Source organism: Notamacropus eugenii, chromosome 3 (genome assembly GCF_028372415.1).
Source record: "Notamacropus eugenii isolate mMacEug1 chromosome 3, mMacEug1.pri_v2, whole genome shotgun sequence".
NCBI lineage: Eukaryota > Metazoa > Chordata > Mammalia > Diprotodontia > Macropodidae > Notamacropus > Notamacropus eugenii.
In genome coordinates, this window is record NC_092874.1 from 226,121,100 (window position 1) to 226,146,025 (window position 24,926).

General features: G+C 42.7%; 1 protein-coding gene across 1 annotated transcript in view; it reads right to left on the reverse strand.

Annotated features, from left to right (window-relative positions):
- Positions 1-23,878, reverse strand: part of ITGB7 (integrin subunit beta 7) — a 27,790-nt gene extending 3,912 nt beyond the window's left edge. The window contains exons 1-10 of the mRNA XM_072654792.1: positions 23,809-23,878; positions 21,171-21,380; positions 20,589-20,790; positions 20,255-20,425; positions 18,945-19,186; positions 18,333-18,491; positions 17,581-17,676; positions 17,341-17,430; positions 16,230-16,373; positions 15,760-15,950 (exon numbers count right to left, since the gene is read on the reverse strand). Coding sequence (XP_072510893.1) covers positions 15,760-15,950; positions 16,230-16,373; positions 17,341-17,430; positions 17,581-17,676; positions 18,333-18,491; positions 18,945-19,186; positions 20,255-20,425; positions 20,589-20,790; positions 21,171-21,377 — 1,502 coding nt within the window. The 5' untranslated portion in view covers positions 21,378-21,380; positions 23,809-23,878. The remainder of the gene's footprint in view (positions 1-15,759; positions 15,951-16,229; positions 16,374-17,340; positions 17,431-17,580; positions 17,677-18,332; positions 18,492-18,944; positions 19,187-20,254; positions 20,426-20,588; positions 20,791-21,170; positions 21,381-23,808) is intronic.
- Positions 23,879-24,926: the final 1,048 nt, after the last annotated feature.

Genomic DNA, 24,926 nt, shown 5'->3' on the forward strand with positions numbered 1-24,926 from the left:
ATGAAAAATACACATAAAGAAAAGGAAACACTTTAAAGAGACTAATGTGGATGCAAAGAAAGGTACTTGGGGGCCAACTTAAGTTTTTAAAACACACATACAGACAAAAATCTTATTGTAATCATTTCTTATGTGAAAGTGGCCTTGGGTCCTCAAAAGAATGTACAGTTTTACAGGTTCCATCAAGTTCAAAAGGCTTCAAATATGGTACCTACAATAGACTGTTGTCAGAGACTCATGGCCAACAGGTTGGACCATTAGATTATGAACTCTCTGGCCATGGTCACCCGCAAAACACACACAAAAAAGTAGACTGGCCCTCAGTGCTGTGCCCCCTCCCACAGTAAACTTGACTTTCTTACCAATCAATCAGTGAACATTTATTAAGGACCTACTATGTGCCAGGCACTGTGTTAGGCAAGTCAAAAGGTTTTAAGAATTTGCATTGTTTGAGAGAATTCTGGGAAGATGGTGGAGTAGGTCAGAAAATTCCAGGCTCTCAAGATTTTCCCCCACAAAGAGTTAAAACAGCACCTTAGGGCGAACAAAGTGTGGGTAAAGATAAATAAGAATAAGGATGCAACAGGGATCTTCCTGGGACAATTCAAGAAGATCAGAAGAAAAATCTCAGGATGAGATCTGGTCCCTGTGAAGACTAAAGACTTCCAAGCTAGGGTCCATTTTAACAATAAGCCTCTTAAACAACAATCAGCAAACTCTGGAGGTAGTTGGTTTGAGAGGTAGCCTTGGCCCCAGCCAAAAGAACTTCCACCCTCGAGATAGTTGGGGGAGTTGGGTGTTTGAGCCCAGGAAGATGGAAGGAACGTATGCTGATAAGGAACACCAGACCCAGCTGTACGGCGAAGAGCAACAGGGGCAAAAAGGATGCAGCGCAGGCCTGGTGAGTGCAGAAGCAGTGGGGCAGAAAGCCCCTGACTGTGGGCACTTACAGGAGGCTGGAGGTGACTACAGAAATTAAGCTATTACCACAAAAAATGCAGAGGTAGAGGAGAAAGAATCCAACCATAGAAAGCTATTTTGGGAATAGAGAAGACAGGGTTCATCTTCAGAGAAGGATACTGAAGAAACCCCCAAAGAGTAATGTCAAATGGTCACCTGCCCAAAAAGAATTTATAGAAGATATTTTAAGACTAAAAATCAATTGAAAGAGATGGAGAAAAAAATAAGAATAATCCAAGAAAAACAAGAAGATTATGAAAGGAAATTCAACCAATTAGAAAAGGAGATGCAGAATCTTAAGGAAGAAAATGACAGTTTGAAAATTAGAATTGGGCAAAGTAAAGCCAAGAAAATTATAAGAGATCAAGAAATAAATTAAACAGGATATGAATAATGAAAAAATAGGAGAGAAAGTGAAACATCTCATAAGAAAAACTCCAGATTTGGAGAATAGATCAAGAAGAGAAAACATAAAAATAATTGGACTAACTGAAAGTTATGATCAGAAAAAGAATCTTGATACAATATACAAGAAATAATTAAAGAAAATTGTCCTGAAGCATTAGGGTGGGGGGAGGAAAGGGGAAGACAGTAGAAATAGAAAAAATCCATCGATCACCAAAGATCCTATGAGGAAAACTCACAGGAATATCATAGCAAAATTTGGAAACCCTCTGCTTAAGGATAAAATATTAAAAACATCAAGAGTAAAACAATTTAAATATGATGGAACCACAATTAGAATTACACAAGACTTAGCAGCAGAGACTTTAAAGGACCACAGGTCTTGGAACGTAATATATTGAAGAGTGAAAGAACTGGGACTCCAGCCAAAAATATCATACCCTGCAACATTAAGTATTATTCAGAATGGGAAAAAAATGGACATTTGATAAACTCTCAGACTTTCAAGACTTTGTTAACAAAAATCCTGAACTTAATAGAAGATTCAACATATAAGAACAAAGAGAAATATAAGGTATATACCAAAGATTGATTATAAGGGATTCATAAAGACAGACTGTTTACCTTTTATATATGTAAAATGTATGTCTAAGACTTATTAATATTTGGGTAGCTCATAACAAAGACTGGGGTAAACTCGCCTATGATATTAATTTTAAAAGTAAAACCATTTAGGAATAGCTAAAAAGAGTAATTATTTTATGCAAATAAGGTGAAAAGGAAGAACTGATACAGAGAAATTAGATGAGGGAGGAGGACTGGTAGTTCTGGTAACCTACTTTCATCGGGAATGGGTTTGAGAGGGAAAATAAGTATATATTTAGAAGAATATAAAAATTAAATTCAGAGGAAATAAAATGGTAGGGGCATAGGGAGGGGAGAGAGGACAAGGAAGGGATCTTTAGAGGGGAGGGGGAGGGAATAGATAAAAGGGGGTCTAGAAGGGTGTTTAGATTTATGGGAATGGGAGGCTAGGGGAGGGATCCTTGGAGGGGAGTGGGCAAGTAACTGGAGGGCAAAGTAATAGGTAGAAGTTAAGTAAAGGATGCAGGAGGGATAAGAAACGAGATATGCACAAACATAAAAATAAAAGATCAGGTGTAGAATAGGTCTGGTTAAATATATGTATATATGTATGTGTGTATGTATGTATCTTAAGCTATAGAGAAACATATCTCAACTTCATTGTAGTCTTTGGTGGGGGGAAGAAGGGGAAAAAGAACAAAGTAAAAAAATGTACAGCAGAGAACAAAAGAACTCACAAGGAAGCCAAGAAAATATGGACATTTTTCAACACAGCAAGTATTACTTATCATACAGGCTTTCTTGAAATGAAAATTTATTGTTACATAATTTGGATCTTCTTTTATGTTCTGCTATGCACGCGACATGTTTTTTTCTTTTTAATTTTGTATTTGAGTTTCAATATTTAAGTTTATGATATGTTTTTGTTTCTTTTCTCTATTCTGTATTTGTGTTCTGGTGTTTGACTCTAAAATAAAATTTCTAAAAAATAGAATTGCATTGCTTTTTAGACCATTAATAAAGATTACCTTAATTGCTGGTACTCTAAAAGTGATATTTTGTTCAATGACCAGCAGTTGGAATGAAATAAGCATTTATTAAGTGACTGCTGTGTAGCAGGCTCCAAGGTAAGTGCTTTTTACAAATATATTACTTGATCCCCACAATAATCCTAGGAAGCAAATGCTTTTATTATTCCCATTTTCATATTTTGAGGAAACTGAAGTGAAATGCTTTGCCCAGGCTCCCACTGATAATAAGTGTCTGAGGTCTGATTTGAACTCCAGTCTTCCTGACTCCAGACCCAACACTCTTATCCACTACCCCAACCCAACTAATGATTTGATCCATACTGAAATTCTCATTTTTTAATAAATGAAGCCAGAAGACAAAGGGAATTTGCAGCTCAATGAAAGTAATACTTGACAGGTTCTTGTTGAAAAGGCAAATGAAGGAGTTACTAGAATTGTTTTTTAGTGTGCTCAAGGAGAAGACAATATCATGGAATTTTCAATCACCTTACCTCTCAGTGATTAAGATGAATACAAACAAACAGATTATCTAGAGATAATTGCAAATCATATGCCAACATCTGCTGTAATGGATAAAGAATAAAAAAATTCTACAAAAAACCCTGACGGCAAACCTCCAGAAAACTTGGCGTGAGACCTAACTACGCCAAAGCAACCAAGAACATTTATAAGTAAAACAGGAAGTAGGACAACAAATAGATGCAAAATGGAACCAATTTCCTGGCTTTTCTATAGTTATCTGTCTTCATAGTAGAACCTCTACAGTTGAACTCTTTAACACCCTAGCACTGGTACTATAAGAAGAAATGGGATAGCACTAAGGAAGATAAAGTCAAGAAAAGCCCTTACTTCTGTGGCAGGAGACAACACAATTATAAAAGTGTTTAGGGATCAATTTTCAAAATACTTCTAAGAGGGGAAGATTCCAAAAGAATAAAAAATATACTGATAGTATTATTACCCCCAAAAAGCAACCAAAAAGACATTAGCAACTATTGGCCCACATATTTCCAGATGTCTAATGTCTATGAGGAAGGAAGGGAATTAGAGGGACTAAGGAAGGGGGAGGGTTCACAGAATAGGTAGCACCTGATTTGAACCTTAAAGAAAGACAATTCATAGGACAGAAGAGGAGCCAGTATACTCCAGGCACCGGGAATAGTTTATGCAAATGCATAGGGTACTGAGTTCTAGGAAAGAGCTGAGTGTCCTGTTTCAAGGGAGCGCATGGGGAGAGCTGGAAAGACAAGTGGGAGCCAGATTATGGAAGGTCTTAAATGGTGAGCTAAGGAGATGATTTTATCCTGAAAACCATAGGAGAACTGCTCAAAGTTTTTGAGTGGGAAGGTGGCTCAGTTCTAACCTGGGACTTGGAAAGATTTCCAAGTAGCTGTATGAAAGATGAGCCTGAGAAAGGTCTGGGAGACCAATAAGATGACTTTCCTGGTAGTTCAGGCGAGATATGAAGAGGGTTTGGCCTAGGGCAGTTATTATATGAGGAAATGAATGCAAGAGATCTTGTAGAAGTAGAATGTACAAAAATCAAGAAGATTAAGTAACTGACCGGATGTGGAGGATGAGAGAGGGAAGGGGAAATGAAAATGGAAGGGAATAAACATTTACATATAGCATGTACTATGTGCCAGGTACTGTGGTAATACCTGTTTTTGCAAATATTATCACACTTAATCCTCATAACAAGCCTAGGTAGCCCTCCCTCACTCAACTCAAAGTCAACTGCAATTCATGTCATCATCTTGATGTCATGGTCCTCTTTGAAAAAGAAGGATAAAACAACAAACCTAGGGGTGGCTAAGTTATTATTAAACCCATTTAGTAGCTGGGGAAACAGGCAGGCAAAGGAGAAATGACTTGCCCAGGACCACATAGTTAGGAAGTGGCAAAGGTTAGATTTGAATTCAGGTCTTCCACACTCCAGACTCAGCCCTTTCCATTTCACCATCTAGCTGCCAAGAATTAAGAGTCAAGACTCCAAGGATATAAACTTGATTGACTTAGGAAGTTGGTGGTGGCCTCTACAGAAACAACGAAGTTTAGAAAAGGGGAGACTATGATTTCAGTTTTGGATATGTAAACTTTTGAGATTCCTATGGCACATCCAGGAGGAAAATCTCAGGTTGCTGCTAATGACGATGGTTAGCATTCATGGTTGGTTAGTGATGCACTTTACTTTTATTATCTTACTTGATCATGCATGACTGGAACTCAGGAGTGATTATAATTCCTTATAGATGGTGAGGTTCATCATTATACAATCAGCAACATCAGTGAACATTTAATAAGTACCTACTATGGGCTACAAAGAAAGGCAAAAATACAGTCCCTGCCTTCAAGGGGAAGTCTGATAGGGGAGAGACAATATGCAAACAACTATGAACATACAAGATAAATATACAGTATACATGGGAAGTAACCTTAGAGGGAAAGGGGACCAAGAAAGGCCTCTTGCAGAAGATGAGATTTGCATGTGGTAAGGTGAGAACTAAGTCCTGAAGGAATCCAGGGAAGCCCAGAGGTAGAGGTGAGAAGGGAGGGCATTCCAGGCATGAGGGACATCTGGGTAAAGGAATTAGAGAACAAAGTGTTGTGTTCCAGGAACAGAAAGAAGGCCAGGGTCACTGGATCAAAAAGTATTTGGAAAAGCATGACAGGAAAGAAACTGAGAGAGGTAGGAAAGGGCTAGGTTGCGAGGGCCTTTAGAAGTCAAACAGAAGATTCTGTATTTGACCCTGAAGACAGTAGGGAGCCATTGGAGTTTACTGAGTCTTGGGTGAAGCAGTGATATGGTCCGCTGGCAACTGAGTGAAGGATGGACTGAAGTGGGGGAAGGTTTGAGGCAGGGAGACCACCCAGCAGCCTACTGCAGTGATCCAGGTATGAGGTGATAAGGCCCTGCACCAGGGTGATACAGGAAGTTGTGTTGGAGGAGAAAAGTGGACAAACATAAGAGATATTGTGAATGTAGAAATGACATTTTGTGACAGATTAGATACATGAAATATGTGTAGTTGAGAACGACACAGAGGTTGTAAGCCTAAGTGACTGCGAGGATGGAGGCACCTTTGATTCCAGATGCTCTTTGCATAAGACATTTGTCTAATTGAATCAGGCCCTGGAACACTAGAGTATACTGCATAAGAAACATGACCACTCAAAAGAAACTGACCTATCAATGCACACAGCACAAACCAAGTGGATACATGTTATTACCCAGATTATGAAATTAAAAAACCCATTGAGGGGGAGGAGCCAAGATGGCAGAGTATAAAGACACACATACGCTAGCTCCGAACCCACAGCCCATAAAATATCTGTAAAGAAGAACTCCCAACAAATTCTGGAGCAGCAGAAGCCACAGAACAATGGAGTGGAGGAGATTTCTGTTCCAGAGGGACCTGACAACCTGACACAAAAGGTTCATGGAGCACCAGACCCAGAGCAGAGCCCAGCCCTGCCTTGGCTGTGCGGCACCAAGAGGAGCAGATCTGAGCGGGCTTCAGGGACAGAATCTCTGGCGGCTGCGTGGGTCCCTCCACCCACAGGTGGTGGGGGTTGGTGAGAGAGTCTTTTTGGGTGGCTGACAGGGGAGTGGGGTGTCCCTGTGGCTCGGGCCCCCTCGGGAGGCAGCAGTGAGGGCGGTGGTGGACAGGGGCTCCCCAAGCAGGCAGGAGCTCAGATCCTTTGTTGAAGGTCTCTGCATAAACCCCCTGAGGGAACTGAGCCCGTGAGGTGGCCCTGCCCCTACCTGAGCACCTGAACTTGATCTCATACTGAATAGCAGCCCTGCCCCCACCCAAAGCCCTCAGGCTGGGAAGCAGCATTTGAATCTCAGACCCCAAGTGCTGGCTGGGCAGAACGGGAGGCAAGGTGGGGGTGGAAAGAAAACTCAGAAGGCAAGTCACTGGCTGGGAAAATGCCCAGAAAAGGGAAAAAAAATAAGACTATAGAAGGTTACTTTCTTGGTGAACAGGTATTTCCTCCCTTCCTTTCTGATGAGGAAGAACAATGCTTACCATCAGGGAAAGACACAGAAGTCAAGGATTCTGTATCCCACACATCCAAAATAAATATACCATGGGCTCAGGCCATGGAAGAGCTCAAAAAGGATTTTGAAAATCAAGTTAGAGAGGTGGAGGAAAAACTGGGAAGAGAAATGAGAGACATGAAGTCAAAGCATGAACAGCAGGTCAGCACCCTGCTAAAGGAGACCCAAAAAAATGCTGAAGAAAATAACACCTTGAAAAATAGGCTAACTCAATCAGCAAAAGAGGTTCAAAAAGCCAATGAGGAGAAAAATGCTTTAAAAAGCAGAATTAGCCAAATGGAAAAGGAGGTTCAAAAGCTCACTGAAGAAAATAGTTCTTTCAAAATTAGAATGGAACAGATGGAGGCTAATGACTTTATGAGAAACCAAGAAATCACAAAACAAAACCAAAAGAATGAAAAAATGGAAGATCATGTGAAATATCTCATTGGAAAAACAACTGACCTGGAAAATAGATCCAGGAGAGACAATTTAAAAATTATGGGACTACCTGAAAGCAATGATCAAAAAAAGAGCCTAGACATCATCTTTCATGAAATTATCAAGGAAAACTGCCCTGAGATTCTAGAACCAGAGGGCAAAATAAATATTCAAGGAATCCACAGAACACCGCATGAAAGAGATCCAAAAAGAGAAACTCCTAGGAACATTGTGGCCAAATTCCAGAGTTCCCTGGTCAAGGAGAAAATATTGCAAGCAGCTAGAAAGAAGCAATTCAAATATTGTGGAAACACAATCAAGATAACACAAGACCTAGCAGCTTCTACATTAAGGGATCGAAGGGCGTGGAATATGATATTCCAGAAGTCAAAGGAACTAGGACTAAAACCAAGAATCACCTACCCAGAAAAACTGAGTATAATACTTCAGGGGAAAAATTGGTCTTTCAATGAAATACAGGATTTTCAAGCATTCTTGATGAAAAGACCAGAGCTGAAAAGAAAATTTGACTTTCAAACACAAGAATGAAGAGAAGCATGAAAAGGTGAACAGCAAAGAGAAGTCATAAGGGACTTACTAAAGTTGAACTGTTTACATTCCTACATGGAAAGACAATATTTGTAACTCTTGAAACTTTTCAGTATCTGGGTACTGGGTGGGATTACACACACACACATGCACACATGCACACACACATAGAGACAGAGTGCACAGAGTGAATTGAAGAGGATGGGATCATATCTTAAAAAAATGAAATCAAGCAGTGAGAGAGAAATATATTGGGAGGAGAAAGGGAGAACTGGAATGGGGCAAATTATCTCTCATAAAAGAAGCAAGCAAAAGACTTTTTAGTGGAGGGAAAAAAAAGGGAGGTGAGAGAAAAACATGAAGTTTACTCTCATCACATTCCACTAAAGGAAGGAATAAAATGCACACTCATTTTGGTATGAAAACCTATCTTACAATACAGGAAAGTGGGGGAGAAGGGGATAAGCAGGGTGGGGGGATGATGGAAGGGAGGGCAATGGGAGGAGGGAGCAATTTGAAGTCAACACTCTTGGGGAGGGACAGGATCAAAAGAGAGAATAGAAGCAATGGGGGGCAGGATAGGATGGAGGGAAATATAGTTAGTCTTACACAACACAACTATTATGGAAGTCATTTGCAAAACTACACAGATATGGCCTATATTGAATTGCTTGCCTTCCCAAAGGGAATGGGTGGGGAGGAAGGGAGGAAGAGAAGTTGGAACTCAAAGTATTAGGAACAACTGTCGAGTACTGTTCTTGCTACTAGGAAATAAGAAATACAGGTAAAGGGGTATAGAAAGTTATCTGGCCCTACAGGACAAAAGAGAAGATGGGGACAAGAGAAGAGAGGGATGACAAAAGAGAGGGCAGATTGGTGATAGGGGTAATTAGAATGCTAGGTGTTTTGGGGTGGGGGGAGGGGACAAATGGGGAGAAAATTTGGAACCCAAAATTTTGTGAAAATGAATGTTAAAAGTTAAATAAATTAATAAAAAAAAAAAACCCATTGAGTTACTCCATCAGCACATATTTCTTTTAAAGGTATTTCAGATGGACAATGAACTAGCCCAGAACTGAATAGGGAAAGATCAAATTTTGTCATTTCTTCCTTTATAACATCTCTTACATACATCCCCCTTCCCTCCATTCACACAACCATCACTGTAGCTCAGGCATTCATCACCTCTCATCTGGACTTTGGAAATAGCCTCCTAATTGGTCTCACTCACTCAGATCTCTCCCCACTTTATTCTCCCTATAGCTGCCAAAGTGATTTTCCTAAAGCACAGGTCTGACCACATCACCCCTCCCTTTATTCAATAAATTCTAGCGAGTCCTTGTTACCTCCAGAATCAAATATTAAATCCTCTGGCATTTAAAGCTCTTCACAACCCAACCCCTTCCTACCTTTCCCAGGTTTCTTATACTTTACTCCCCTGGCCCAGGCATTCTATGATCCAGACATACTGGCCTATTTGCTGCTCCTTACATATGGTATTCCATCTCCTAACTTGGTTTCTGTGCCTTGGCTCTCCCCCATGCCTAGAATCTTCTCTTTCCACTGTTTCCTTTTATATTCAAAAATCACTGGCTTCTTTCAAGACTCAGCTTAAAAACAAACCAAATTTGAACACAGGTCTTCCTGACTCCAGGCCCAGTACTCTATCCACTGCATCACCCAGCTGCCCTTGGAAGTAGGTGCTCTTATTATTTCCATATTACAGTTGGAACTGAGGCAGAGGTGAAGTGACTTGCCCAAGTCACCCAGCTAGTTAGTGTCTAAGGCCAGATTTGAAGTCGGGTCAGGGAACTAGAGCTCAGTGCTCTACCCACTGTGCCACCTGTTTTCAATACAACTTTTAAAAAATGTTTACAAGGTATAGAGCCAAGATAGAGGAGAAGAGGCAAGGACTCATAAATAATGCCTCAAAAAAAAAAAAATACTGGAATAGCAGAACCCACAAAAGGATGGGGATAAAACAATTTTCCAGCCCAAAACAGCTTAAAATTTCAGCAGGAAAGGTCTGTTGCACTGGGGTGAGAGTGGATGCAGTCCAGTGCAGGCTATAACCTAGCAAACCAGCAGTAGGCTTTAGGAGTGACTGAATCAGTGACAACAATGGCACTTTCTAGACTATTCAGCCCACAAATGATAAGGTGGGGGTGGTCAGACAACTGGTCAGAAAGAGATTACAGTGGTTTCTTTGTTGGCACCAGGGACAGGACTGTTGTATTGCCTATACTTGGATCTGGATCACATTCATGAGTATCAGTCCCAAGGTGAGTAAAGACCACCAGCACATCAGAGGTTGGGACCCTAGTGGAGCTGGGACCCCAGTTACAGTTCCCAGACAAAAAAGAATGCCTGTGGTTGCTCATGGACCAGAGCATAGGCCAGGAGAGCAGTAAATATTCTCATACTACCAAGCTCATGCTAACTCGGAAAAACTGAAAACTTACAATCCCCAGAATTACCTCCTAAGACAGCTGCACAAAAAAACCCTGAATCTTGACACTGTGCCTTCTCCATTTCAGAAGCAGAGCCCCACTTTAGCATAGAGTTAAAAGTCAAGAAATAGGCTGGAAAAATAAGCAAACAGCAGAAAAAGATCCTGACTTAAAGACAGTTACTATGATGATAGGGAAGATCAAAATACAAACTCAGAAGACACCAAAGTCAAAACTACTACATCCAAAGCTTCAAGGAAAAATATGAATTGGTCTCAGGTCATGGAAGCACTCAAAAAAGACTTTAAAAATCAAGAAAGGTAGAGGAACAATTGGGAAGAGAAATGAAAGGGATGCAAGAAAATCATGAAGAAAAGTCAACCACGTGGTAAGGGAGGCACAAAAATACAATGAAGAAAAGAACACCTTCAAAAAAAAATAGGCCAAATGGTAAAAAAGGCACAAAAATCCAATGAAGAGAATTGACCAAATGAAAAAGATATACAAAAATTCACTGAAAAAAGAACTCCTTAAAAAGTAGAACTGACCAAATAGAAAAGGAGATGCAAAAGCTTACTGAAGAAAATCATTCCTTAAAAATTAGAATTAGGCAAGTGAAAGCTAATGATTTTATGAGAAATCAAGAAACAAAAGCAAAATAAAAAGAATGAAAAAATAGAAGAAAATGCAGAGTATATCATTGGAAAAACAACTAACCTGGAAAATAGGTCTAGGAAAAATAATTTCAGAATTACTGACATACCTAAAAGCCATGATCAAAAAAAAAAAAGAAAAAGAACTGAGACATCATCTTTCAAGAAATTATCAAGGAAAACTGTCCTGATATTCTAGAACCAGAGAGTAAAATAGAAATTGAAAGAATCAACCAATCACCTCCTGAAAGAGATCCCAAAATGAAAACTTCCAGGAACATTACAACCAAATTCTAGAGCTCCCAGGTCAAGGAGAAAATATTGCAAGCAGTCAAAAAGAAACAATTCAAATATCATGGAGCTACAGTCAGGATAACAAAGATTTAGCAGTTTATATATTAAAGGACTGGAGGGCTTGGAATATGATATTCCAGAGAGCAAAAAAGCTAGGATTACAACCAAAATTGAGCATAATTCTTCAGGGGGAAAAAAATGGAACATTCAATAAAATAGGGAACTTTAAGCATTCCTGATGAAAAGACTAGAGCTGAATAGAAAAAAATCTGACTTTCAGAAACAAGACTTAAAAGAAGCACAAAAAGGCAAATAGGAAAGAAGAATCATAAAGGAGTCAATAAGGTTAAACTGTTTAAATTCTTATATGGGAAAATGGTACTTGTAACTTCTAAAAACTTTCTCATTATTAGGGCAGTTAGAAGGAGTATACATAGACAAAGGGCACAAGTGTGAGTTGAATATGATGGAATAATTATCTAAAAAAATAAAACTAAGGGGGAGAAAGAGGAATGCACTAGGAGAAGGACAAAGGGAGAGGTAGAATGGGGTAAATTTTCTGACATAAAAGAGGCTTGAAAGAGCTTTTACAGTGGAAGGGAAGATGGTAGAGGTGAGGTGAAGCTTGTGAACCTTACTCTCATAGGAATGGCTCAAAAAGGGAATAATATATATACTTAGTTGAATACAGAAATCTATCTTACCATACAGGAAAGTAAGAGGGGGAGGGAATAAGATGAAAGAGAAGGGGGGCTGATAGAAGGAAGGGTGGACTAGGGAAGGTGAAACTCAGAAACAAATTACTTTTGAGAATGGAGACAGTGAAAGGAGACAGGGAGAAGAGGATAACAAGAGGAAAATAGGATGGAAGGGAATATACAGTAATCATAACTATGAAAAAATTTTTATAGCAGGTTTCCCTAATAAAGACCTAATTTCTCAAATAAATATAGAACTGAGTCAAATTTACCGAAATAAAGGCCATTCCTCAACTGATAAATGGTCAAAGCATATGAACAAGCAGTTTTCAGATATAGTAACCAAAGCAATCTATAGTCATATGAAAAAATGCTCTAAATCACCTCTGATTAGTGAAATGCAAATTAAAACAACTCTGAGCTACCACCCTACACCTATCAGAATGGCTAATATGACTAAAAAGGAAAATGACAAATGTTGGGGGGGATTTGGGAAAAGTGAGACACAATGTATTGTTGGTAAAATGGTATACAATCATTATATAGAACAATTTGGAAGTATTCCCAAAGGGGTATAAACCATCTATACCCTTGGACCAAGCAATATCACTACTAAATCTGTATGCCAAAGAGATCACAAAAAAGGGAAAAGGACCCACATGTACAGAAATATTTATAGCACTTCTTTTTCTGGTGACAAAGAACTGGAAATTGAGGGAATGCAGAATGCTATTGTGCTATGAGAAATAAAGAGCAGGATGGACTAAAAAACAAAAACTGGAATGACTTACGTGAACTGATGCCGAATGAAATGGGCAGAACATTGTACATAGTAACAGTAACACTGTGCAGGGATCAACTATGATAGACTTAGACAATTCCAAAAGACTCATGATGAAAAATGCTAATCACATCCAGAGAAAGAGCTATGGAGTCTGAATACAGATCAAAGCGTACGACTTTCATTTGTTTTTTTGTTTTTTCTTTCTTGTGGTTTTTCCCTTTTGTTCTGATTCTTCTTTCACAACATGACTAATGTGGAAATATGTTTAATATGATTGTACGTGTATAGCCTATATCAGGTTGCATGCTGTCTTTGGGAGGAAGAAAAATTTGGAACTCGAAATCTTATAAAACCATTTTTACATGTAATTAGAAAAAACAAAATACTATTAAATGAAAAAAAAAAGGATGATGAGCCGAATACTCTAAAAAATCTGGAAAGACTTACATGAACTGATTTTGAGTGAAACGGTAACAGAAACACTGCAATGATCAACTAAGATAGACTTAGACCAGGGGTGGGGAACATATGGTGTAGAGGCCCCATGTGGCCCTCCAGGCTCTCAAGTTCAGGTCCTTTGACAAACTTCACACAGCAGATCCCCATAATAAAAGGATTTGTTCCGTAAAACTTGGACTCAGTCAAAAGGCCGAATTCAAGGACCTAGAAGGCCACATGTGGCCTCAACACAGGTTCCCCACCACTGATTTGGACAATTCCAAAAGACTCATTATGGAAAATGATATTCTACATCCAAGAACTATGCAGTCTGAGTGCAGACTGAAGCATACAATTTTCACCTTTTAGTTTTATTCTCATGATTTTCTCCTTTTGTTCTGATTCTTTTCACAACATGACTAAATGTAAACATGTATTTAACACGATTGTACATGTATAAACTGTATCAGATTGCTTGCTGTCTTGGGGAGGGAGAAAAATTTGGAACTCAAAATCTTATTAAAGTATCTTTACATGTAATTAGAAAAAAATAAGATACTATTACGTGGGGAGGGAAATGATGAGCAGGATGCTATAAGAAAAAACCTGGAAAGACTTACATGAACTGAAGCAAAATGAAATGAGCAGAACCAGGAGAACATCGAATGCAGTAACAGTATACAGTACAGTAACTGTATGATGATCAACTGTGAATGACTTAGTTATTCTTAGCAATATAATGATCCAACACAATTCTGAAAGACTTAGGAGGGAAAATGCTCTCCATCCAGAGAAAGAACTGATTGCATCTGAATATAGATCAAAGCATCCTTTCTCTTTACTCTCTTTATTTTTCTTGGGTTTTTTTTTTTACTGTGATTTCTGTCACAACATGGAAATGTTTTGCATGACTGCACATGTATATCAAATTACTTGTTTTCTCAATGAAAGAGTAAGGGGAAGGAGAGAAGGGAAAGACTATGGAACTCAAAAAAATTGTAGAACATATGTTAAAAATTGTTTTTACATGTAATTGGGGGAAAAATAAAATACTTTAAAAATGTTTACAGATGACAGGAAGCTTGAATGAATAGCTAATAGGTGAGAAGACAGAGTCAGGCTCCAAAAACATATGTTGACAGGCTAGAACAGGCTGATTCTATTAAGATAGAATACAATAGGTATTAATGTAAAGTCCTACATTTGAGTTCCAAAAATCAACTGCACAAATACAGCACAAGGGGGACAGGGCTAGACAATATGAAACATATGGAAAAGATCTGACAGCTTTAGTGAACAGCAAGCTCGATAGGCATGACAAGGCCACCAAAAAACACTAATTCAATCCTGCATCAAAAAAAGCACAGAATGGGCTAGGTGTACTCTGTCCTGATTGGACCACATGTGGCATTTGATGACAACTTATATTTACCTAGCCCTTGAAGATTATCCTCACCGCACAGATGAGAAAACAGAGGTTCAAGGAAGTTAAGGGAGTTGCTTTCAGTCATCCTGCTAGGCAGTGTTAGAGTTCAGACTCATACCCTGATTTCAAATTCAATACTGTCTTCCCGACACCATGCTGTGTTCAATTATGGCTACCACTTTTCGGGAAGGACTTCCATAAACTGGAGAACAACAGATTGTTAAGGGGACTGAAGCTCACAGAATAAAGAGGGAGCCCATGATCAATACTTGACACCAGATGCCAGCGTTAGGAGCATTGATAGCAAATAGAAAGGAAGATTTTGGCTCGAATTAAAACTCAAAAGCTTTATAATAATTCAAGAGCTATCCCCCAAATAATATAATTATTATAATATATATATAATGTTATTATAAATATTATCATTGTGTATATATTATAATATATATAATATTAGGAAGTAATGAGTTCTCCAACATTGGTCAGGGATGCTGTAGAATGGATGGATGCCTGTTTGGATACAGATTGAACAAGGCAATATCTGAGTTCTTTTTCAATTCTGAGATTCTCTGCTTCTCCTAGGTGCCCTCCTGCCCTTCCCCAGATTCAGCTCCTGCTTTCCACCCCTCAGCATTTCTCTCATTTCTATTCTCCCCTCAGTGCTCCTTAGACCCAACCCCTTCGTTCTCAGTGCTCCCCAGTCCCTTCCCCTCACCCTTCTATTCCCCAACCCTACAAAAAAAGGAATAATGGTGAACTATGACCCTGGTAGTGTCTCAGAATATATGTGAAGGATATAGAAAAGGGGGCATGAAAGGTCAGGAGGGGGAATCTTGGAATGCTGAGTGTATCAAAGGATAGAATTTAGGGTGAAACATGGACTATCTGTGAGAAAGGAGATCCTGAATGAGTGTGGGAAAAAAGTCAGGGCAGGTGTAGTTCTAAGACAGCAGGGACGGCTTGCTATATAAGAGAACGCTAGAAAGAAGGGACCCCTCACCTGCAGACGCCACACTGGAGGTCACCTTGGCCGTGACAGTGTGGGGCTTGTAACTGCATGTCGTTGCAGTTACAGTCACACAAGGTATGCAGCTCCACACTCAGCTCCTCAGAAAATCCAAGAGCCCGGAGTTTCAGAAGATGGGGCCCAGGGAGGCAGCTGGTAGCACGGATCTTTACCCAGAAATTCACCTAGTGGGAGGAGGCAGGGTCAGCACACACAACATTTACACTCATAACCCAGAAAACTCAGTGAGAGGGGAGAGCATGGGGGGGTCAAGGTGTACACACACATACACACACACACAGCTTCCAAACTCTCTTCTCATTCTAAGGATATAGCAATTCAATAACGCCCCCAATTGCAAGGTCCAGAGTCCCTCCCTGCTCCTCTCTTTTTCCTTCATTCCTGATAGCACTCCCTTTTCCTTTCCCACATCATTCTACTTCCCATCCCTGCTCCCATCTCACCGTTTGGTTAATTCGGACATGGCTACACTGGCCTTTGTCTCCAGTGTTTTCCCTGATCTCAGAATCACCACACTGGGACTCATAGGAAATGTGGATCCCAGAAGGAGGTTGTGAGTGCTCCAGAGTCACGGTGGAAGACAGGCTCTGAAGGGATGGCGTTAGAGAATCACAGTGTGGGGATGAACCTCTCCCTCGTCCCCCAACCCAGTCCCCACACAAAACTCCCTCTGGTCCAACAGCCAGTTCCCAGCCTCTTTACCCATCCTATGGACCCCTTTTTATTCAACACAAGAAAATAAGAATTTACTAAGGTCCATGCTGGGCCCTCTCAGTTCTACAAAACAAAGAGAATTTTAAGACAATGTCCCAACCCTCAAGGAACTGAGAAATAGGACAGTGTGAGTAAAAAAATAAATGGTCTAGGAGTCGAGACCTGCATTCCACTCCCAGCTTACTGTGAACTTGGACAAATCACTACCCCCGGACCTCAGACTCCCCGTCTGTAAAATGAGGGAGCTGGGCTGGAAATCAGGGGTTTTCTACAACCCACAGCCCATCTGCTGCTTGTTTTTGTACCACCCACAAGCTAAGAATAGTTTTTTATATTTTTAAATTTTTTTTCCTTTTAAACATGTCAAGACCATTCTTAGCTCATGGGGCACCAAAACAGGCTGTGGGTTGGCCCTAAGGTGGTAGTTTGCTAACCCCTGGACTAGAAGATGATCTGAGGCTAGTCAAGGACAGGAGCACTGCATAATAGAAATACTAAAAGATATAAGCAAATTAAATTAGATGTGCCCTATTGGACTGTAAATTGTTAGAAATTAAGGACCATATCTGATTCATCTCTATATCCAATATATCTTGTGTATAACAGGGACAAAGGAATAAGGGAAGGAATGAAGTGAGTGATTATGGTTCAGATCAGAGCTAATTGTGAAGGTATATGAATTTAAGAAAAGATGTCTTCCTTTTTGTTTTGGCCACCCCATCAAGCAGTTCAGTCCTTCCTCCAGACCTTTGAATGGTCCTCTTCTCCACCCCCAACCCCATTCATCTCCTTTGCCCATCCAGTCCCTTTGCTCTTCTCCTCTCCTGGTTCCAGTCTTACATTATATGCATCCATGATAAGCTGCACAACATTACTGGAGTCCTCACTTAGCTCCCCCACAGCTGACTTGGGGATCAGCTTACTCAGCTCCTAAGGAATCACAGAGATCATTAGAGAGGTTCCAAGGGGGAGAAAAAGGGATCTAGCTAGCAGAAATTGAGGAGAGTGGAAGGTTGGAGATGTAGGGGAAATGAAGGGGACTGGGGAGACATAAGGGTCTGGGGTCCAGAAAACGGGCACCTGGTAGATTGGCAATGCAGGACTAGTGACAGCAAAGATGGGCTGGATGTTGGCAGCAGATAGAACATGGGCTACTTGACCCACAGAAGGGTAGTCCTGAGAAACAGAGAGAAGAGAATCATTATTTTACATACATATACCTATCTGTATCTAATGGTAGCCACAGGGAGGGGGAAAGGAGAGGGAAGAGAAAAAAGAAAAAAATTTACATGATAACTTTATTATATATTTAAAAGGGAAAGCAAGTTGTACATAATAGACTTGCAGTTTCATGTGCAATCATCTTTTTTTATTATACTATGTTATTGAAATGCTTGTTTTATTCCATAAATTAAAAATAAATAAATACGTGTAATGTGCTTTGCAAAACTTAAAAAAAGAAACAGAGAGGGACTAGGTCATTTCCATAAACCCATGGGTAGAGCCACACAGTCACTTCCATTTTGAGTGTCCTGGACTCCTTTGGTAGTGTTTGGTGAAACCTATGAATCTCTTTTCAGAAAAATGTTTTTAAATTTATAAAATAAAATATATAGTACTTTAAAGGAAACTAGTTCTATTGAAATACAGTGATCAAAAACTTTTTTTTTAATTCAAGGACCCCAGAAGAAGACCCTCTGCTCTAAGGGGTGTCCTGTGTCTAGGCAGCTCCAAGGGGGCAGAGAGGCAGGGGATGGGACCTGGCTGAAAGGGAGATGCTATAGCTGGTAAAAGAGTCAGGGCTTAAGGGATGAAAACAGAGAAGCTCTCACAAAATCTCGGCTTCGGCTGTAGAAACCATTAGCATCCAGGTGGCAATGTCCATCACTGGGCATGAAGATGCCACCCAGCTTCCCATCCCCTGCCGTGTGGAACGTGTCATCTGATGTAAACACCAGCAGCCGGGATACATTTCTCCAACCAATCTGCTCCTGGGGTACAAAGAGTGTGATAATGAGGTGAGGGGGAAATCTATATCAGTGACTGGAAACCTATTAGCATGTCCACCTATCTGACAGATAGTGGCAACATTGAGAGACTCTTTCAGAGATTGTTTTGTCCATAGCTCTGCTGTTGGGGTTTTCTTTTTCCCTCCAAACCCTCTCAACCCTTTATCCATGAAATTCTCTGCTATTCATATCCCCTTGTTCTCCAGCCCCCCATTCCCCTAGACTCTCTAGTCTTTTCCTCCAGACCTCCCGGTAGTTTAGTGCTCCCTGCTTTGTCTTTCAGGCCTCACCCTCCCAAGACCTAGCTTCCAGCATTTTTCCCCCGCCTCCCCTCAATCCCCAGTCTACTCTCTTTGTCCCTCTCCCAACACACACGCACGCGTGCGCGCGCGCGCACACACACACACACACACACACACACACACACACACACACCTGGCAGAGGGCAGCCTGCAAGATGGCATCAAAACCCCCTTCAGGTGAGTCTAGGTTGCCTGATACACTCTGTTGCTCAACCTTATGCTCAAAGGCTGAGGCATTATCAGTGAGGGGCAGCACGTGTCTGAAACTAAAGGGTGGCTGGCATTTTTCTAGTCGTGTGGGGCATGGATGTTGAAGCTTGGAGGGCACTGTGTTCACAAAGGGCAACACCGTCTTGTCCACAAAAGAACCAAAGCCTGGAATAGTGAAAAGAAAAGGGTGTCTAGGAAATGGAGGGGAGGGGAGGACCGAGAGACAGTTTGGGCTGTTGCACTCCTGGGAGCAGGGAACTCAGACCTCAGACTCAGATAGTGGTCTGTGAGGCACCTTTTGGTTGATACACTCACAATCTAAATACTGAAAAGGGCTTGTCAATGTGTCAGGGACAGTTGATCTGTATACCTGAACAGGAATACCCAGACAAACTACTGTCTAACTCCTACTTTTGGCGGGGGGAGGAAGCAATTAGGGTTAAGTGACTTGCCAGGAGTCACACAGCTAGTAAGAGTCTAAGGCTGGATTTGAACTCAGATCCACCTGACTCCAGAGATGGTACTTTATTCAGAGCACCACCTAGCTGCCAGAAAAGGGATTCCACTTATCTTCTGAGGCAGGCCATTCCACTTTTAAACAATTATAATTAAGAACTTTTCCCCTTAAATCAGGCATAAAACTGTCTTTACAATACCTATCCAGAACAAATCTCTTCCACTTTCAGCCCTTCACATACTTGAATATGGTGGATACATGCTGGAAGCATCAAACATGTAGGGTAGGCTTTGGGGTGGACAGAATAAAATGGCTAACTGGATGGGAAGTGATTAGAAAGTTGTAAAGAACAGAAATTCGTGAAAATTAAGGGATAAAAAAAAATTTAGGAAAAGGGAAAAAAAATGACTGGGGATATTGGTCTAGGAAGATGAAGTCAGACCAGGGAAAGGGAGTTTGGGGATGGAGGTTGTTTAAAGGATAGGAAGGGATATGAACGTGGAGTTCAGGCTATGGCTGAGGGGTAAGGTCTGGGTGAGTCTTGTACAAAGCTACCTACAAGTCCAGGGCCCCACCTTTGCGGTAAACTGGGATGTTCGGGGAGAGAGCCCAGACCTTAGACAACTCTGGAGTCCAGATATAGACAGCCTCACGTGTACAAGGTGAAGGGGAGGGTCTTCAGAGATACAAAGTAGCCTGAGGGGCTGGAGACCAGGCCAGGTGTGTGTCTGGAGGCTGTCCTGGTTTAGGGGTAGCCTGGGATGTGCTGAACTCACCAATGCGCACCGAGCGGGTGACTCCCCGCAGCTGGACCAGGAGCGCGTGCCCCAGCTGGCGCACTCGCTCCAGGTCGTCTTTCATTGAGTAGCTGAGGTCCATGAGGTAGTACAGGTCCACCGGATAGCCCTCCACTCGACGGAAGCGGACCCGGAGCCGCTGTGTCTCGCCTGTGGGTGGGGTCCCGGCCAGACCGGGGGACGGTCATCATCCCTTCCAAGTGCTCGCGGGCCGGGCCAGGCTTCCCAGCCCAGCTCCGTAGGGTTGGGATCCCTTCTCCTGCCCTCCAGCCGCCCCCAGCCCAGTCCGTCCCTCCCTCGCCCCCAGGCTCACCCGGCCGCAGCTTAACCCGCACCCTCTGCGGGGCCAGCTGCGTGGCGTCGTCGCCCTCTGCGCCCTGGCTGAGGGGCTCATCTTGTAGCACGTCCTGCTGTCCTCGGGGCTCCTCCAGCTCGTCGGAGGGGCAGCCCCGGGCCAGCAGCTCCCCACGCCGGGCGCACCGCCGCCCCTCAGCCTCCCCTACCGCGGTGAAGTTCTGGGGGCCGGGAGAGAAGCCGGTTAGGGAGCCACGTGCGTCCCACCCTGTCCGGCATCCGATCCAGCATCCCCGGCGTCCTTCATTCTCCGTGAATCCTTAGTTGCACTCTCTCCCAGGCCTGACTTCGCAGTTTCTCAATGCAAAAGCCCTGGACTCCCTTCCCCATCCTACGGTCCCCTCCCTGCGTACAGAGCTTCCAAACCACGGCCCAAGGTCCAGGCCCTCAAACTTCCTGTACAGAGCCCGAGGTGACACGCAAAAAAGAAAGCCGGGCCCCCACTGCCACGCACAGCACCCACCACACACACACACACTCAGTCACTTGTGCCATACGCAGACCCAGACTCATCCAATCACAGCCCAGAATGCCCCCTCACCAGTTGCTTGCACCAGGCGCAGCTGTGGTGGGAAAGGATGCATTCTCTACAGGAGGAGACTGATTGGCAGGCCCCAGAAGGTGACGGATCAGTATCTTCTTCCTCCAGGGTGTCATCTGTAGATAGGACCCTGGCATCTGGCTTCTTCTGGCCACTACTCAAAGCCAGCAGAAGCCCTAGGGATATTGCAAAAGCTCCAGCTCTCATAGCCTACAATGGAAAGCAGGTGAAAGGTCTGAAAGTGCTACAGTGGGTCAACTTTTCCCGTGAGTCTTTAAACTTAGCCTGTGGTCTCCAGTCCAAACCCCACCCCATCTCCTTATCTCCACACCCCAGAGTTTCACTTCCCCCTATAGAGTCAGTAGTTCTTTAAGATTTGGAGGGGGCCGAGGTCAGAGATGCACAGAGGGAGGACAGACTGCCTTAGGTTCCTGAAGGAGAGAGGAACCGGGATCTCAACTCCAGACTATTCAGTAAGGTCAGAACAGATTAGTTTTCCACCTTCAGAAAAGTGAAAGAATTGAAACTCAGATCTGCATTCAAGGAGGGAGTGTGATATCATTGAAAGAGCATGAGATCAAGAGTCCAAAGAGCTGGGTTCAGAGCCAGTTAAGCTGTGAGAAACTGCAAATTATTGGCTTCTCTGGATCTCACTTGCCTCACTGCAAATCAGTTGATAAGTCAAACATTTATTAAGCACCCACCCGGTGTACAGAGCCCTGGGGAACTAAAAAATCACCTATTTCCAAACCTGGCTGCTTGTGATCTAGTAGAAAATGAGAGGCTAGGATTAGATAATCTGAAAGATCCCTTTCCAGCTGTGACATTCAGGGATTGGAGGGATTGTCAAAGACATGCAGGTATTAGGATGGAAGAGAAGGCTAGTGGTAGGGGGAGGGAAGGCAGATGGGAGGGATTGGGGAAAATAGGGTATATGGAAGAAACAGAGAGAAGGGAATGCTCCTGAGGACTGAACGGAGCAGGAGAATCAAGCTTAAACTTTCTAAGGATCTGGGGTGGGAGAAGGAAGGGTTGAGAGTTAGGAAACTACTCTCTCCTACCCCAGAGGAGGCTTTAAGGGTTATGTGACCTGAAGGCCAGATTGTAGCCGATATGAAATCTGGAGGGCCAGATTTCTAGCCATACAAATGCAGACGAGGTATCTGTGCGCCCTTTTTCCAGGGTAACTGCAGGCCAGAGCGAAGTGAGCCCAGGAATATGGGGAAGGGGTGAAAAAGAGGCAGGGGGATAGAGTTGCTTCCCCTTTTCTCTCCATCCCCCAAGCTCTAGAGTTAGGCAGTGTACTGAATCTGAACCGCCACCAGCACCCCATTTTACTAGGGTATGTGCTTTGAGGGGCCTAGGGCTTAGAGCTTCAGTCTAACCTCGTTTCTGTGTGGTTAATGTATGTGTTTGTGGGGGGAGAGATGAGCACCTTTCCTGGCTCTGACTCATTTCCTACAGAGCTCAGGGCCTCCACCCTTCTCGAACCCCTAGTCCCAGGGACAAACTCAAAAACACAGTTTGTAATCTTCACCTTCCTCTTATCCCTTTTGGTGGGGGAGATTAGTGGTCTTCCCACTGAGCCCCATCCTCCAATTTCTCTTCCACCCTACTCTGCCCTTTTTTCCCCTCAAATCCCTCTTTCTTTTACTCCATTACCTTTTCACATTTTTACTGGCTCTCTCTCTGTAACAGTCTCTCCCCCCACCAATCCTCCCTCTTCCTTTCTTCCTCCTACTGCTCCCTCCTCACTGTCCTTCCTAATCCTAACCCCCATCATCAAAGTCCAAGTTATGTCTTTCCTCCATAACCCTAACTGGCTCCCTCCATTTCTCTTTACTATTTCTTCTCTCTTACATTTACTTTCTCTTCCCATCTGAGTGTCCCTTAGTCTTCTCTTTCTCCTCTAGTCTCTTCCCATTTTTCTGATTTCTGTAGGTCCTAACCCAGGGCCTTAAATCATATTCGCCCTAAAGTACACAATCCTCTTGTTATTTCCTTCTTTCCCACACACTGGTAGGAAAACAAAAGCCTAGAACACAGATGCCCTTGTCCCAAGTTACCTTCCTGCTTTGGTACCGATGCCTCTGTTCACAACCGTACAGGGTTGTACCGTTGATGGACACTAGGAGAAGATGGGACCAATGCCTATTGGTCACCCAAGTCTGTTTACCCTCTTTTCCCTAGAGAACATATGCTCATTTGGGAGTCTGAGTTGGGAGAGCTAAACAGATATTAGAAACAAGATGTGCTGAGTTGGGACCCAGGGAGAAAAAAGAATTGCAATGAACTTTGGGGTACTAAAGAAGTCCCTTCCTTTTCTCTCCCCTCTGTCCTCCCTCAGTGCTCTGCCGAGAAAAAATGAGATCAGAAAGGCAAGTGTGCATGAAGTTATGGGGTCAGGGCTTTACGGGTCCCTTCAGGAGCAGAACAGTCATCTTAAAACCTAGACAAGGCTCCGGAATCTTCCCTTACTCCTTCCTGACCATGGGACTCAGAAGGTCCTCAGGCTGGGTAGCCCAGGGGTCCAGCCTCCCTGGTTCAAAAACTTTCCCTTTCCCATAGGAGGAGTGGAGGACGGAGTCCGAACTTGGAGGGAGCTACAGGTAGGGGGATTGGGTTCTCCAGTACTCACAGGTGCAGAGCTCTCTCTCTTGCAGTATCCGCTTTTGTGCTATTTGCATCTGCCGAGGGGCAGACTTGGGAGGAAGTGACACACCCAAAGTTGGAGGGGGAACTTGGGGGGGGGAATATGTGCGAGTGTGCAAGGTTGGGGGAAGGGAGGATGGCTAGAAGATACAGAGACAGGGAAGACACATGAAGGAGGGGCAGTAAAAAAGATGGGAAAGCCGAGGAGAAACTGGGGGGTAGTGTTGGTTGGGAGTCATTGAAGAGAGAGAAGGGAGGGATGGAGATACCTAGGGTAAATCTGGAGAAGGCAGAATGGGAAATGACGATGATGGAAGGGCTGTAGGGACTGGAGATCAGAAAAGTGAATGATGGGGGAACAAGAAAAGGACAAGATGGGGAGAAAAGATCTACAACTAAGGGGTATGGATTGAATGAGCATGGCAAGGCTGGCCTTGGGTTCACAGTTAGGGAGGAACCAGGACCAAGGGAAACCTCACAAAAGCAGTTTGGTGGTGCAGTTCATAGAGTAACAGGCCCTATATTGTCAGGAGGACCGGACACTTACTATAGCCAATGTGACCCTGGGCAAGTCCCTTAACCCGGATTGCCCCCCCCAAAAAAATTAAAAAATAAAGTTAAAAAAAAAGAAACTTCATTGTTTTGTCTGCGGTAGAAAGCAACATCGAGGAACTAGGGAGTATGAGATCAAACATTAGGAATGGGAAATGTGTTGGGGTGACTCTTTGCCTAAATCCTTCCCTTTCCCCATCCTATAGATACTAAGTAAACAAAGAGTAGCCTGGAAGTAGGAAGCCTGGAAGGAAAAGACGATGATCTGCTAGAGTTTGAGGAAGCTGCCCCCTAATCATCAACCCTCCTAAGAGAGAGGCAACTGATCCCCATGTCATCCACTCCAGCCTTCACTCTTCAGTAGTTTCCTCTCCAGGTCCCACTTTCTCCTGATTCTTGATTGCTTAGTTCACAGCTCTCCACTTGTGACCTGTTCTCTTTCCTGTATCTCCCCACTCCTGGCACTGACTTTTCTGAAAAGATCCAACCCCCCAATTCCTCAGTTTAGGGCGAGGTGTGTGTGTGTGATAGGAGACACATGGTCCAAGCTTA